The sequence below is a fragment of the Lissotriton vulgaris genome, chromosome 3_1 (assembly GCF_964263255.1).
Source record: "Lissotriton vulgaris chromosome 3_1, aLisVul1.2, whole genome shotgun sequence".
NCBI lineage: Eukaryota > Metazoa > Chordata > Amphibia > Caudata > Salamandridae > Lissotriton > Lissotriton vulgaris.
The window spans coordinates 2,056,897,619-2,056,914,433 of record NC_141689.1 but is presented as its reverse complement, the minus strand read 5'-3'; the positions used below and the strand labels follow the sequence as shown (position 1 = coordinate 2,056,914,433).

At 44.7% G+C, this 16,815-nt stretch overlaps 1 protein-coding gene across 2 annotated transcripts in view; it reads left to right on the top strand.

Moving 5' to 3' along the window:
- SLC7A2 (solute carrier family 7 member 2) overlaps window positions 1-16,815 on the top strand; it is a 511,922-nt gene that overhangs the window by 355,888 nt on the left and 139,219 nt on the right. For both annotated transcript variants that reach the window (XM_086962584.1, XM_086962583.1), the window contains exon 3: window positions 12,601-12,756. In XM_086962584.1, the coding sequence (XP_086818710.1) occupies window positions 12,601-12,756 (156 nt within the window). The remainder of the gene's footprint in view (window positions 1-12,600; window positions 12,757-16,815) is intronic.

Sequence of the window (16,815 nt, the reverse complement as noted above, 5' to 3'; positions counted from 1 at the left end):
TGAATTGCTTCTTGAACAGTTATTTGAACTCTTTTAAGATTTTGAGTTGTTACATTATATCGAAGTTTGCCTTGTGATGGAACAGAACGGATTCTTGTACTGCCTTTTGCTGAACTCTTATATGACTTTAAGTTGTTACATTGTACCAAGGGTTATCCTATGACCAAACAAGAAGGATTCTTAGACTGTGTTATGTTGTACATGTACACATTACAGATTGTTAGAGTTCTAGTATGCATGTATGAATAGCTTGGAATAGGTAACAGCATAATAAAATTGATGGTAATTTTTCAGCACTTCAGAAGTCAAGTAGAAACTTTAACTCATCTTTTGTATGAGAGTGCATAGTACTGAAGCTTGTGGTAGTTATTCAAAAACATAGGGCAAATGATAGTACAGATATATATTTGTGTTGCTCGTTCTTTGTGTGTTTTAGTTTCCAGGAATTTTCAGGATGTACCAGTTTCTTTTCAAAGTACAGAGAGTAGAACCCTTAACACAAAATTACTTAAGATATCTCTACCTTATTGAACTCCACTACATCCTGCAGACATCCTTGACCAACAGAACTGACGAGTCAGAGAGGTGGAGTCCTGTGTCTCTGTTTTATCTCTTGTGCCGTTCCCCTTTCTCCATTCTGCCACTGGCCCTCATATTCATGTTTATATTATCATTGGTGGGTGCAGTGTGATACAAATAAATGTGTAATTCCCATTAGATTCTGAGCACAAAGATTGCAACAACAGTTGAAATTCAGTTGAACTGTCTTGGAGGGAAAATACGAGGATTACGTAAGGTCAACCAGGTCATTCCCAAAATTTCCTTAAACCGAGGACCATCTATCAACTGACAACACATTTGCAGATTGTCTAGCTCACTTTTCATCCAGCCTGAGTGATAGATCATGGTACCACTCAAGCTCAGTTTAGAGATTAAGAAACCGAGTTATAAAAGGAAGTCTGTTGATGGAGGTCTGAGAATAAGGCCTTGAAATCAGAATTCATTTTAGGCAAGCAAGAAATTGGAACCACACAACAGGAGTTTAAATCTCACTCACATATATGTCCACTAGCAACACTCCCCATACCTCAAGCGGTTTAACAGAGATCTATAGAAATTTGCTCTATTCCTTAATCAGTGTCAGTTGCATTTTGTATGTGAAACAAAGTAATTTTCAGATGATAAAACCAAAGTGGTATTCGATTTGTCATATTTAGGTGGGAATGGTGATAATTAGAGTGTTCCTGTGGGGAAGAGAAATGATCCATTGTTGTACAACTTCTCTGCTTTCCACAAGCAAATACAGAAGTTGTATGATGGTTGTTCATGTTTAGACAATAAGTTGTTAAATTTCAAACAGGGCTATAAAGATTTATTAAGCTCTATTACTATGTTTAATTGTTGAACAATTAAGTCTGGTAGGCCTATGAGAAAAAAGCATCATTATTTTATCGGGGATTAACAATTGAATTGAAAGATATTCTGACACAAGTGGTAAATCCCCAAGCTAAGTGTAAAGACTTTTAAAGATTCTGTTCTACACCCCTTCATCACTGAGGACCAATATAATTTCATAATGTGCAGGAAGGTGTCCCTTCCTGCAGATAAACAAGCATTATAAAAATGATGATTTTAAACTTTTATGTGTGCTGCACAATGCAACACACATAGAAGTTACAAATCGCCATTTGTGATTGTTTATGTGCAGGAAGGGACACCTTCCTGTGCATAAACAATCATTCTCTCCGCGCAGACACCCTTGCACTATGGTGCAAGGTTGTCTGCGGTGGCGCTTGGCAGCTTACTTTAGTGCCAGCACTAGGGAAAATGCAGGGGTGCACCGTGTTTTTGTAACTTTGGGGAGAGAACATGGCCTAACAGCTAGAGCGGTCAACCTCCAATCTGAGGAACCGGGTTCAAGTCTTGGCAATGACACTCAACATCCTTTGATTCTGGACAGATCACTTAATCTCCCCATGCCTAACAACAAATGAATGTGTCCGTCTGTAATGCAACTGGTGTCATGTAAGGCGCTCTGATACATAATACCTTCGGGTCCAGTTCTCACTATGTAGAACTCCGGAAGAAAACAAAAACAGTGCATGCCTGTATTTTCAGCACGGGGCAGTGTGGCGTTCGCATTTTGTGCTTTATACCATTCCCTTGTAAGTATGCCCCTGAGTTTCTAAAGACAACCAAGACTTCTGACCCCTGGTCTCAGGCCTGCTCTCTCCCCAGCAGCCCCACTCTGCATTACACTGCCACTGAACCTTCCAGCCTCCTCCTGGTAGGTGTTCGAGGCCGCTGTCTGTCTGTTCATTCTGTACTGTGCGCTGTGCATGCCAAGGCAAGCCCGTCTGCGCCCATCCGCGACCAGCGCCAAGAACTCTGGATCTTGAACCATCCACCAATACGACTCTGCCGCCCTTCTCACACTCCACCCAGGAAGGAACAACAACTGCCAGCAGTCCACACCATACATGATCTACGGCCAGTTCTCCTGCCTCTTCTGCCACCAGACCTTCACCAAGGCCCCAGCTGCCACCATCACCAATGCCCTAAGATGCATCCTCCTCAACGTGCGCTCCATGCACAGACACACAGTAGAGATCTGGAAACTCCTCTACACCCTCTCACCCGACATGGCCTTCTTTACAAAAACCTGGACCAACCCCTCCTCCACCCCCTGAAATCGCCACCGCCATCCCGGACAGATACAAGATCCAGAGGAAGGACCGCCCTCCGGCATCACCAGCCAGCCCACCATCTCCTCCTGGACACCAATCACGACAGAAGAGACCGCCTCAACCATGAAACACATCCACTCAAGGGCCCCCACAGACACCTGCCCACCTCACATCTACTACAGAGCCGCCACCACCATCGCACCAGAACTAGGACACAACGCCAATAACGCCTTCAAGACCGGCGTTTTCCCCGATGACTGGAAACGCGCAGAAGTCAGGCCCCTGCTCAAGAAGCCTTCAGCATACCCTACGGACCTTAAAATGTATCGGGCCATCTCGCTCCTTCCTTCATGGCAAAAGTCGCTGAGAAGACCATCAACACAGAGCTGACCAAGTTCATCGAAGACAATGACATCCTCGACCCCTCTCAATCCAGATTCTGCAGCAACCACAGCACCGAGACTGCCCTATTCGCCGCCACAGACGACATCCGCACCCTCCTCGGCCAAGGCCACACTGCAGTCCGGATTCTACTTGGCCTCTCAGCAGCATTCAACACCGTCTCCCACCACCCACTCACTGCCAGACCACACAACGCTGGCATACATGGAGCCGCCCTCGACTGGATCCGATCCTAACTCACCGGCAGAACTAAGGAGTCCCAAAGGATCATCGCTCAGCCCTAATCTCTTCAACATCTACATGGCCCCCTCGCTGCCATTGTCCGACAGCACAGCCTCAACATAGTATCCTACGCAGACGACACCCAGCTCATCCTCTTCCTCACCAAAGACCCCACTACCGCCAGACTCAACTTCCAGGATGGAATGCAGGACAATGCAGCCTGGATGAGCAACATGAGTGGTGTGGCTCACTGGTTAGAGGCGGCAGACCCGGAGGCAGAGGTCGGCCCGGGACCAGGGTTCGATTCCCAACACGGCAGGGTCTTGGGCCATGGTCAGCGGACTCGATAATTCTCGCCTTGGTGCCCACTCCAACCATGGGTCCCATTCAGCAACTCTGGGCAATAGCTTGCTTAATCTCTACTAACGGCCCCATCAGCGCCGGGGATGCTTGTCTTCACCTTGGAGATGCCCAGGAGGGACCATCTCACAGGGAAAGCCAGGATGGGTTCCCCAGCGGTATACAGCGCCGGGACGCCCCTTTGCTGGGGCAGCTGTGCGCTTTACAAGTATACGACATTTAACATACGACATTTAACAGCTGCCTAAAACTCATCTCGGAGAAGACAGACGTCCTCGTCCTTTGAACCACCCCTTCAGCATGGAACAGCACCTGGTAGCCCCCCCCCACCTACGCAGATCGCGCCAGAAACCACTGCATCGATTCCTCTCTCTCCATGAACCAACAAGTCAACGCTGTCGCCTCCAGCTGCTTCAAAACCCTCCGCATCCTTCGTAAGACTTTCAAATGGATCCCCCCCGAGGCACCCATGTACTCATCACCAGCAGGCTGGACTACGTAAACGCCATCTATGCCGGCATCAACAAATTCCTACTGCACAGGCTCCAGACAATACAGAACACCGCCGCCAGACTTGTCCTAGGTATCCCTCGACACAAGCACATCCGCCAACACCTACGAAAGCTTCACTGACTCCACTGGCTCCTCATCAAGAAGAGAGTCACTTTCAAGGTACTCATCTACGCGTACAAATGCCTACACAACACCGGACCCCAATACCTCAACGAAAGAATCACCCTCCACGTACCCAAAAGAGACCTCCGACCTGCCACCCTCTTCCTCGCCGTGACCCCAATCATCCACAGAGCCAAAGCAGGAGGAAGAGCCTTCTCCTACATCGCGGCCAAGACCTGGAACCAGCTCTCGATTGACTCAGACACGCCCCCTCCCTGGATACCTTCAGGAAGGCCCTCAAGACCTGGGTCTTCGGAGGAGCAGAACTGCTGACCATCCCCGCCACCCCCCACCCCCAGCACCTTGAGACCCTCTTGGGTGAGTAGCATGCTTACAATTCCCTGATTGATTGAATGATTGACTCTTGATGCAACTGATATACATGTAATTGATAATCTGAGGCGTAATTGAATCAAGACAGTATTGTCAGTTGATCTTATTTGCACCTCGCAAAACGTCAACCCATACCAATTTGATGAAAAGACTGGAAGGTTACAGACACTGCCTACTGGTGATGCAAAGCTTAGTTCTCCACGGGTGCTGTCCCTTAGGGCTTTATCACATTTGTTTGTAATGCTTCCTTGCTTCCCTTGTCACCCCAGATTACGTCCCATAGCTCAGGTTTATATAATCACCGCTGACACTCTATATGTATAGTATGGTATTGTTACCTATACAAAGTACTTTATACACTTGAAGAAAAGGGCTGGTGACTTAGAGCATATGTAGCATGCTACCCTGTGGGAGCCCTTCTATAGACGAGCCTGTCCTGTTTCTTAAGCATGTATTGTCATGCATGAGGACCAGAGTTCTATTATCGTGGTTTTGTCACCGTGTTTAGGCGTGTAATGAAGCCAAAGGGGTGCGAGACAGGGCGCTTCGGCTGTGAATTCTGGTGTCTGCATGGAGAGAACTTGAGTAAACGCAGCACGGCCGATGTGGGAAAACATTGGTGTTGGGCTTGCCGGGTGGAGGCTGCACTCTTGTTGTGACTGTGTGTATCATCACCCTTGGGTAGAAACTGCATGGATGACGTGTGTGCGATCCATTGGGATATGAATGTAAACAATGTATGGCTTATTCCCTCAAGAACAAAGCTACGAGTGCTAATTATTTTATCTAATCTCTGGTACTTGTCCATTGTGCCACTGGATCTTGGTCAGTGTCAGTCTCCAGCCACAAGTGTGTATAACCTGACAGTCGTCGTTCACCGTGACCTCTTCTTGGAACCACAGATGGCTGCTAAGTTCAAGGCTGTTTTTTCCCTTTATTTGTGGTCGGTGTGAAGACTTGTAGCCTATCTGGTAATCTTGCAAAACATGTTCTCTACCAATTCTGCTGTTCTGTCTTTCACTGAACACATTGTATCTGTCTCTTTTGTCTTAATGTCTTTTTCCTGCCATCAACAGTTACAGAACCCAGCAGTATGGTACCTGATAGGCCTTAAACATAGTGATCATGGTTCACCATTGCCAAGCACACTGCAGTGCATCCCAGTTACGCACTGTTTGGACTTTAAATCTGTTGTGCACACCAACAAACCCCCTACTGTAGGGAACCACTATCTCTACACAGCATGTTGGTTAAGTATGAACTTCGTGGAGCCTTGAAATCCTTCTCCGCTGTATTCCTGAAAGTGCCTAAAAGATATTGTGCATGCTAGACTGATCATTTTGCTTTATTGGTTCTTCGAATGCGAAAGTTATTTGCCCCACGCAGCTATTCAAGATAGTGTAGTGCTTAGGAAACAACTGAACAGCTGGGTGATTCCATATTTACCTTTACTTGGAAGCACAGTTCAGTGGTGTTTGTAGAGCCCTACACCTTCCAGGCCAGGGCTGTGCCTTGACACCTGCACACTTTCCTCATGTTCGGCTCACTGACGCCACACCGCTTTAAGTGCGCTTTATCACTGTTCACATAATATGCGCCGAGGGCAAAACATTAATGGGGAACCTTCTGCACCACTTATCTTTTTTGTCTCAAATAGTTTTCATGTGCTGCAAATTTAAACGGGAGCTTCGCTAGGAACAACAGGCAGAGATGGCTGGAATGTTTAAATTCATTCCAGCAACTGTCAGTTGCTGTGGGGCACAAGTCAGTCTTAGGGACTAGGTCACGCCCCCTTTGAAGGAGAGCTCGTTTAACACGTTTCTCCCTTGTTGGGTGTGTTAAGTGAGGAGTGTCATGAGTCTCTATGGCACAGTGAGGTATGGGGTCCTGGACCGGTCTACCCATTGCACCGGGAAGTAGACACAACCATTGGGCTGTTTCCAGAATCCTAGGGCTGTTTCCAGTTTTGGAGAAACATCAAATTCTGAGAGTCCTGGTTCGAGACAAATAATCCTCTGTGCTGGCAAAGGAGAGCTTCTAGAAATTTAGAAGAATACAACCTACGGACTCTCCCACAAGTTACTTCACTTGTCTTGTCTCTCTTTTTCTTTTTCTTTTTCTCTACATCTCACCATTTCACTCTTCTCCTTTGCTCTCTTTCGCATTTCTCCCTATTACCTCTCTCTCGCTGTCCCCGGGTCTGTGTGAAGTGCATTATTTTCATTCATGCTGCAGTCTGTCGAAATCTGCATCTCAAGTCAAAGTGTAGTATCCTGGTGACCGAAACGGTCCCAAAGTAGCCCTATTCTGGGTTTGGATACCCTTATGTGTGATATCTCATCGTGTGATAGACATCCCAGTAAAGAGCCATGATTGCGACTTTACGTTGTGTTGTGTTGTGTTGTGTTGTGTTATATCAGATCATTAGTACTCTAATTGGAAATTCCTGTGACCTCCTAGTACTTGTTGGCTTCCTGAGTGTTGCACCGGGGCAGTTCGGTGGATGTGCCTGGGGATTGCACACATGCACCCTTCAGCTTATCTATGGGGTGACAGCTACATTCTAGTGGGTGACTTTGAAGCCAGGTGTGCCATGGCATGGATGATTAACATCTGTTCATATGAGCATGCAAGTAATGCAGTGCAGTGACAGGCCTGTGTGAAGGTAAGCATGCTGAAGCCCAGTCGGAAAGGTATTGGGGTTAGGTTTGCAACAGCACCAGGACACGCGTCTGGGTAATTGCATGCTTTATACATTGTTTAAAATAAAAATAGGATTTATAAGTGTTGGGTTAAGATAGCCTCGGGGGCAGAGTACTCGGCTCTTGCACGGTTATACCATAGAGGGCAGTTGTCAGCATCATATAGAGAGTCATATGAATGTTGCATTGAGAGAGCCTTTGGATTGGTCTTCGGGGCTAGCAGTGAGGAAAAGAGCAAGTGGCAAGTATACTTTGGCAGGTATACATGTAGGTAGATCTTGCGGCCTTTTGCTGTAGTGAACATGGCTCATCAAGTTGCTATTTTGGCCAAAAGAGTTGGATTCAGCAAAATCTGCAACACTAAGAGAACATGGCGCAGAGTGTTGTATAGCGTTTTAGGACCCTAGTGTAATTTTCCCGATTCATGCCCTTATACAGGTATAAATCACCTTGCCCTTATATAGGCATAGAAATCATAACCATATTTAGAAATGGCCCATGCAGTCCAAATACGGCATGGATACTTCCACTAGTTCCGAAAAGCCACAACGATTTCTTGGAACTCGACTTCAGCAGTTAGGGACTTCCCCTTGCTTGAATATTGATTTGTCCAAGAACTCATGGAGTTTTCAAAGAACTGAGACTCTTTGATGACGTTATTATGTCCACCTTTACATCAAACTCAGCACCTTCAAGGTATAAATATGCCCTCACTTGCCATAGCAAACACACAGTAGTTTGGAGCAGTTTGACTATCTACTTGCCCAACGCAGCTCGCTACAGCAAGTGCCGAAGGAAGCCGACCCTCCAGCAGACGCACTTAGAGAGACGCTGTTTTTTCTCCTGCCGAGAAAGCTAGCTCCAGTGTTTCAAAGCTCCCCTTGCGGGGTGTTGGGAAATCGAGTCCTTAGACAGAGAGTTACCAGACCTCCTTCATTCTAAACCAAGGTACGGAGCTGATTGGACCCCAAGAGAAATCTTGGATAGATTCTTGGCAAAAAGAATACTAGATTAAGCTACACCTCACTTACTCCTTCCCTCGTACTAGACTTAGGTTAGGTACATCGGGGTAGGCGCATTTTAGAAGCACCAGTTGAGTACTTTTTATCCTTTTGTTATTTATGTATGTATTTATTTATGGTCTAGAAACCTTACCATGCTTTTACAGTATTATTTTATCTCTGGTGAAACGAAGCATGCACGATTGACTGAGTAAAATATCTATCTATTGTTTCCACGACTCTGAAGATACGTTTTATCTTGGGGAAACAAAGTTGTCATGTTTATGCGGTTGTCAGAAACTAATCCCTTCTTGTTTATTCGAGAAAGTTTAAAGTGAACTCTGAGCTACCTGGCACTCACAATTAAGTCTAGTATATTCGATAGAGATCTAGTAGATATAAGTCCTAAGTCAAATCTATAGGATATATTATTCCAATGCGCAGAGCCTATTGGGAATATAGGAACTACACTACAAAAGTGTGTGTTTTCTAAATGTTATTAGACAGTCAACACAAAACAGGGGTCAATCTTTCTACCATGCTACCTTATTCATCATGTAGTTGTGCTATTGTTGCGTTTAGTGTTCAAATGGTGTGTTGTTTTGTCTGGGAACTCCATTACAGTTCTATGTAATGCTATTAGAGAGTGACATATTGCCTTTGTGGCCATTGGAGCCATTCCGCTTGCATGAGGGCATTCCATTTTGCTTGCTTCTTTGCGTGCTGCGGTGTGAGTTCAGGGGTATTGTTTGTCTCTCTGAATTATGTTGCGGGTGTCGTCATTCAGGTTGTGTTTAGTGCCTTTGGAGAACAACAGCGCACTAGATGCCCTCAGTGCAATGGTTACACACAGATATGGGTCCGGTGCTCACTGTACTACAGGACTCAGCTATACCTCACTGACAAAGACTAAGCAGTATGAAACCAGTTTGGGGTTGCTTGGATTCCTCTCAGAAGGGGACCAGGCCTAGCAGTTTTAGCTTGACTGTTCCTATTAGACCAAGTCCAAGAATGATTTGTTTTTGGCAGGCGTCTGTCTGGAGTGGCTCAATGAATGAAAAAGGATGAACTGGAATCTGACCCGAGCAATCACCAGGGCTTTGATTTATTTAACCCCTTTGCCGCGGCCGCGATTTCGCGGCAGTGCGGCACTTCTGCAAAATGGGCGAGCCGTGTCGGCCGTTGGCCGACAGCAGCACAAGTGAGGTAGTGCTGCCGTCGGCCAATGGCCCACAGCAGCACGCAAGGGTTTAAGTATTTCTTTTCCTACCTTGTTGTTTGATGCACTGGAGAGAAAGCTATTTCTGTGTTAGTTGCATGAGACAGTAGCGTTGATGTTTCTTGTTTATTCTATTGCATAGTTTCTTAACCTGTGGTCCGAAGACACCTGGGGGACCACGAGGTCTACTCGGGGTACGCAGCTCTTTTACAAAAAGAAAAAATATTAAAATGAATACACATTAAAATAATTAATGTACATACCAATAAAGAAGCAAAATTGAAAATTTGAAAAGAAATTCTATATTTGATTTTGAATTTAGCTAAATATTTCAAAAGGTTTTTGAAATACAGGTTACAGGATCATAGATGTTGGTTACAAGCAGAATGATGGTTGGTTCAGGATCAATTCAAGCTAGTTCATGGCCCCACCAGGAGCTGCATCTTCATTGCTCAGCCCACTCACACCAACAGGCACTCTTCCAGTCCACCAGGCATACCAACATTCCACACAGTCATCAGGCATTCTAAGGTTCCATACATACACACATGCAAACTGGCTGAGCTGCTGTAAATGTAAGCACAACAGTGAGCATTTGCTTGATGAATACTTGTTTTTAAAAAAATCTCTTTAATCAACTCAATACAAATAGAAACACCAGAATAGCATCACTGTTGCACAATAAGATGGCATTCAAAAGAAGTTGTGTAGCCATATATCTCTCGCTCTAGAATCACCCACCTGAGCTCTTCAAGTTGGGTAAAGAACACAATCAAGTAGGGGGTCGGACCTGTTATCAAATGTAAGGGGGTACCCACAAAATCATGATTGTTATTCCATTTGCCCCAGACTTTTTCCCAATTTTCGGGACACCCCTAATGTTGTAAACTGTTTTTCCACTATCATACTTGTGTCCATATCTTTTCCCCAATCTCTCAGACTCGGCGCTGTGTCCGTTCCCCAGCATCGGGCTATATTGCACTTGGCCACTGCAAAGGCCTGGAGTAATCCAGGTCTGTCCCATCTAAATAATGTCTGAATCCTCCCAGATGGGTCAATTCTTGTTTTTTGTATTTTGGTGTTTTGAGGGTCAAATCACAGAAATTGTTTAGGCCAGGGGTATCCAGCTTTCACTAAAGACTCGATGGGGGTCCCGGTCGCCGGATTCCAGTAATGGGACTGTGAGAGTCCACACAAGTCAAAAGGTTATGACTCACTAGTCTATTGTATTTCCAGCACTGAGATGTAGGATTTGTGAATTTGAATGTGTCAAAATAGTGACATTAGGTCATTTAGGACACATGGGAATCTACAATCCCTGTATAAAAATGTGTCTCTAATTTCTTTATAATACATGATTTGTGACGCACACGTAGCCATTAGACTCTAATAACTTATTATGGTTGAGTTCTGAAGTCACAATGCCTGCTGCCACAGCCAACAGTCATGGGGAAAGGCAGATCAGGATACAAGGTATAATTAAAAGAGTAGTTTAAGGAACGAAAATAAAACTTGGCTTTTCTTTCTTCTACTCTATTTTTCTAGCTGTACAGTGACAACCAGAATGGAGATATTTATGACAACATGTGCATTCTTTACACTCCTTAGGTAATTCAAGAAAAGTTACAATCTTTGCTCCTGTTTCTACACATTCCAAGCTACTGAGCCTTTTTTTAAAAACACTGACTAGCTAGTTTAAATATCTTCCTACCACAAACATCTAACATCTTATTTTATGTGTTTAATTTTGTACTAGAGATTCTATTTTTCCTAATTGTTTGCATACATGCTCACTTTTTCATAGGAAACAGCTATGCACCACTGGTTTGAATGGTTTGTGAATGTGCCCATGTGCCATAAGGAGTATGCCGTACATGATTAGGATATTGCAGGTCACCTCGGTGTTCCATATGCTTATAAAGGAACACCACCTCCAACCTCATTCCTCTATATAGTCATAGAACTACTCTGTGACTTGCAATGTCCTTAAAATGTACGGCTGGGGGGTACTTTATCCTATATATATTGTTACCTGATATGTACATGGAGGCATTGATACATTACCAACACTTCCACAGGAGGAGAGGGCAGGAGGGTGAGATATAGAATACTGGTCATGGCTAAATTCTCCTGCAGCTTTGGAATGGATTGTGAACCGTCAGTACTTTACATCCTAGAGGCAACTTTCCAGGAGTTATAGTGTTATTGTGGCTGGCCTGATATTGGGCTGCTGTGGTGCCCATGGGTAAAGCGAAACGCACAGGGGCCCTGTTGGATTTTGTGAAGGCACCACTTAATGCTCTTTTTGAGCTTCTACAGGACATGATGGCTGCAATAATCTCTAGGGTCAAAGCAGTCTGTACAAACCTAGAAAATTAGAAATCATGAATGTGTCATGCCATGATGATCCTAAATGTCCTTTATGATCTCTTGTCTGCAGTTTTATATTGTCGTTTTTCAAATATCTGCAATAAATGCATTGTTGTAAATTTATGTCGCAGAGTAGCCTTGTAGATTTCATACGTTCTATATATTAACAAACCACACTCCATAATGCAAATAAAATTTAAAGGAAAACTTATATTAGAATTAATATTTAGGCTTTTGACATTAGGGATTTTCTGCCTCAAACTATCTTTCGATTGGTTTGTAAATTTTCACTCATTTATTTAATGAATGTTTTGCAGTCCTAACATTATTAATGCTCATTTTGAACCTCACCCGTCACCATGAATGCCATCATTATGTAACCGTAGTTGAATTCTTAGCTTTACCATTGAAGGCTGGTGATTTCAAGAGGAATGGTTAGTATCATGTCTTTCCTTATCATGCCTTCATCCATTACATCATCGTATATGATGGTCTCCAGTTACTCCTTGATCAGTAAGCTTGCTCCCCTTTCTCTATCAGCTGTGTTAGGGGAAATACTTCTGTTTATCATTGTGTTACTTTCTTGGTTGCACTAAGCTTGAAGCTGTTTTATATTGCATCTTCTCTAGGTACCTCAAGTGTGGCGCGGGCATGGAGCGGGACCTTTGATGAGCTTCTCGGCAAGCAGATTGGCCAGTTTTTCAGAACCTACTTCAGAATGAATTCCACTGGCCTGGCAGAATACCCAGACTTCTTTGCTGTATTCCTTATATTACTTCTGTCAGGTAAATAGCGGGCTAATATTGTTCTTGCCTAAGTCTCGCAATGAGAAGTGTGTATGGATAATTTGAAAGAGGAGGATCTCTGTTCAAAAAGGAGTCTTATATGAAAAGTCTTGTCATTTGGAAGCCCACATTGTTATCATAGTGCTCACAAGTAGTGTAATGTGTGGTTCATCCCTGGGGACGAGGAACCCCATGTGATTCCCCCTGCAGAATGCTTTCATTATGAAGCCCCTATGTAAAATGGACGTTAGGGCTGATGTAATATTTATTGATCTACTAGTTTTGGAAAGTCCTTGCATGCTGCTTCATGGCTACATTGCGTAATGCGGCTCATGAAGTTTCCCTCCAATCACAGTGGTGCCTGCTTAAGTTGACCTCTTCGAGGTTTGTTACATCAAGCTGGGAGAGCCAATGTTAATTTGTTACCAAACAAATGCAAATGGACCCAGTCCCTTCCTGAAGGGGTTAGGGCCAGATATATCAAAGGGTTTTGCATATTCTGTGTCTATGGGGAAATGTGTTGATACATAAGTCCCCATGATGTTTGTATGAGTGCCCAGGAAGTTCTAGAATTGATTCTACAATGCCACTTAAGTTTTTTAACAAATGTTATCAGACAAAATAGATAATATGATGTATAAACAAATAGCTTCAGAGCAAAATCATGTTGCACTGTGATTAGCTTCATATTCACCATATTAAAAGGGGTGGAATTTTAGTTTGCTGTGAACTCTAATCCTAAGCAGCAAAAATAACACAAAATTAGGTGTACAGACTACTTTTAGAGAAAACCTTCATTACCACATTTATCAGGCCGCCAGCGACAATAACTGGGTAGAACAGATTTGTTGTCTTTGCAAGTGCGACAAAATGAAAAGGATACGTGTCTCTCTGAATGTACTATTATAGGGCTTGATGAAATTTCCCATATGCGAAGGCTTTAGTTATGCATTTGGATCAGCAAGCGATACACTGTTTGCACGCACAAAGTTGATTTACCTCTCTAAATTAATGTTTTCTAATCTTTTCTCTAATCTTTGGACTATCCAGGAGTGTGTGCACCCCCTGCTCATATTTATGAAATATCACCCACCACCTGTTTTGCTACTCATCCCATTCTTCTTACAAAGTAGTATCTGCTATCAACCTTCTTCCACTGCCCTCTAAAACGAGGAAGCCCAGGTTTTCCCATGGCAAAGGTTGCAAGGAGCCCAGGAGCAGGCATGCGTTACTCCACTATTGGCTCTTCCCCAAGCTAGTTCTCTTTTCAAGCATGTCATACTACTTAAAGTAACTCATAAATTCAGTATACTGATCCCCAAAGACCAGTAACAAAAGTGTAATGTGAATTATGTCAAAAGTGGAAATTAAGAACCTCGTTTTAAGCTCTGTATTTGCCTTGCTGGCCCAGTGCCAATCCAAGCGCCCAACATGGCAATGTTTTTCTTTTTCAAAAACAAGCCTTGAAACTGGGGGCGTTTTTAGAAAAATGAATAATCAATGCCCCTAATGTGCTGGGAGATTTCCCTCAGTGCATGGAGCACAAGTGTGAGGTTGTCCGGCCTAGGAACAACATGTTGTGCATGCGGCCCCTGGCAGGAAAACACTGTCCTAGTAGCACTGGAAGCCCTCAATACATAGGAGGGGGGCTCGAATTCCATGATGGCCCGTGGCCGCCACATGCCAGTTGCTGAGTTCTATGCAGTATGTATGTAGTATTTGTATAGCACAAGCCTAGCCGAAAGGCAGCGAAGTGCTGTATCGGGTAAAAGAGAACCTCACTGTCGACTAGTGATAGGAGAGATAGTTGGCATCGTGATGCAGTTTTCTTTAAAGAAATGCATCTTCAGCTCTCTCACAAGCCGCTTCATTGTTGGGGTTGTCCATATGGAGACAGCATGTTGTTCCAGATCCTGGGTGTAAAGATGTAATTTGTTTCTCACTGTGTTCCTGCCTGGGTAGCTGCAGCATCTCCACCATTGGAAACACTGTGGTGCCCCCACCTTTAAATGTAGCTTGTGAACTGAGGGATGGGTGAACGGGGCATTATGGATGGCACATTACCACCCATCCCTGAGTGTCTTTACAACATCTTGACATCTTTGCCAATTTGAGGCACATGGTGAGCCTTGCAGTGTTAATTCTTCTAGGCATGTTTGTTTTACATCCTATTTTCGCATGCGGAATACTACGGAATAGGCAATTGTTATCCAGTTTGATGGGAAGCACCTTTTTGATTGCGCCTCTGAGGAAGTTGCCCCCCAATGTAATAGAAACACTATTGCAACAAATGCGACAAAGGTTATAGCGCCTGCTTCTTGCAAAGGCATTTTCTCCAAGCACCCTGGTTAGCCTGATAGTGCCAGGCAGACCTCTAAAACAAAATCCCAACTCAAATTGTCTGATATTTTGGGTAGGGCAACGCAGGGAAAAGTTTATTTAATGTTTCTTGGTTGTGACAGCTGCCTTCACGAAGAACTGTAAAACTGAATCAGCGCATATAAAAATAGTACATTGTATAATATAAAAAAGCAAAGGGACAGGAAGTGGAGAAAGTGTATGTATGAGCGAATGTTGCAGCTGAGGCCATGTAAGGCCTATGGCAAGAGTACCAATGGAAGTGGGAAGACTCATGAGGCTTGTGGCCCTTGGAGAGCCTCAAAGTCTCTGTATGCATGTTTCTAGGCACACAACTATTTCATGCTGTATTTGCAAGACAGCATTTATGGATGGATTTTTTTTTTCTATCAACCTAACAGATCACTTAGATCTGAACATCTGCACCAACTGACAGTGCCACGGACCAGGACGGTCACTTGGGGTAACAGATGTTTCACGAACACCGCCGCCAGACTCTGGAATACCCTTCCGATGATGATTAGATCTTCACCTTCATTACTTCAGTTTAGAAAATTGCTGAAAACTTGGTTGTTTGACCAATAATTTTCATTTTACCACTTTTGAAGTCCGCTAATGTTTATCATGGAGACAGTAAGCAGAGTTACAGCACCAAGACACCCATGGGTATAAGTCGCGCTTTATAAATTTTAAAATAAATAAATAAATAAATGGTGCCGCACAAGTTCCCCACTGCCACTCTTGGCTAAGAAGACTGTGGGCAATTTCCTACACCCTGCAATCCAGCCTTTTCAGAACGCATATGCGGCTGCAGGTAAAAAAAGATGAAGTGTACTTTGTCAAAGCTGGGGAAAGTTTGCCCACCTTCACAAAGTCGCAGTTTTCTAACTTTGTGGTTCTAAACAGATTCCATACTCATAAAACAACAATTCAAGATTGTACTGTGATTTATTAGTATAGCACTCCTGAAATGCATGAGTAAGTCTTAGGAGCCAGTACCAACTCTGGTTTGTCGAACTGATTCATAAAACACACAGGCCCAACGTTTCTTTGTACAGTACCTTGGGCCCCATTAGGATGGCGGGCGGATTGCCTCCGCCAGGCCTGCAGTAGTCACCGCCGGCCCGGCGGGGGTAATCCGCCCGCCATCCCTGTACAAAAGACCCCCCGCCATATTATTATGGCTGGGGGGGTCTGCCGCATTTCTGCCCCGGTCGCCTTGCGACCGGGAGGAAAAGGCTGCAATATGGTGGCGGTGTCTGTTTGACACCGCCTGCCATATTACAATGTGCTTTTGGGAATGCCTTTCTGCCACGGAAAGGCAGGGGAAGTCTGCTTGGGGGGCCCGTTGCAGGCCCCCAGGGACTCCAGGGGGGTGGGGGATGCACATGGGGGTACCTATGGTGCCCCCCAGCAGTTCCATGCACAACATGGCAGGCATCTCGCAGGGCCTGCCATGTTGTGCATGGAAGTGCACAACATGCCTTCCTGGCATTTTGGTGGGCGGTGCTGTGTGCACTGCCCGCCACAATGTCAGTAATGCTTGATGCGCCGGCGTGGCGGGCGCATCCTAATAGCAGGCACGGGACCCCCGCCCTTATGACGGGCGGTCCCTCTGTACGACTGAATGGCGGGCGCTCAAAATCCGCCCGCCATCCTAATGTGCCCCTTAGTGTTTGAGGTACGCCTACTGACGGAATG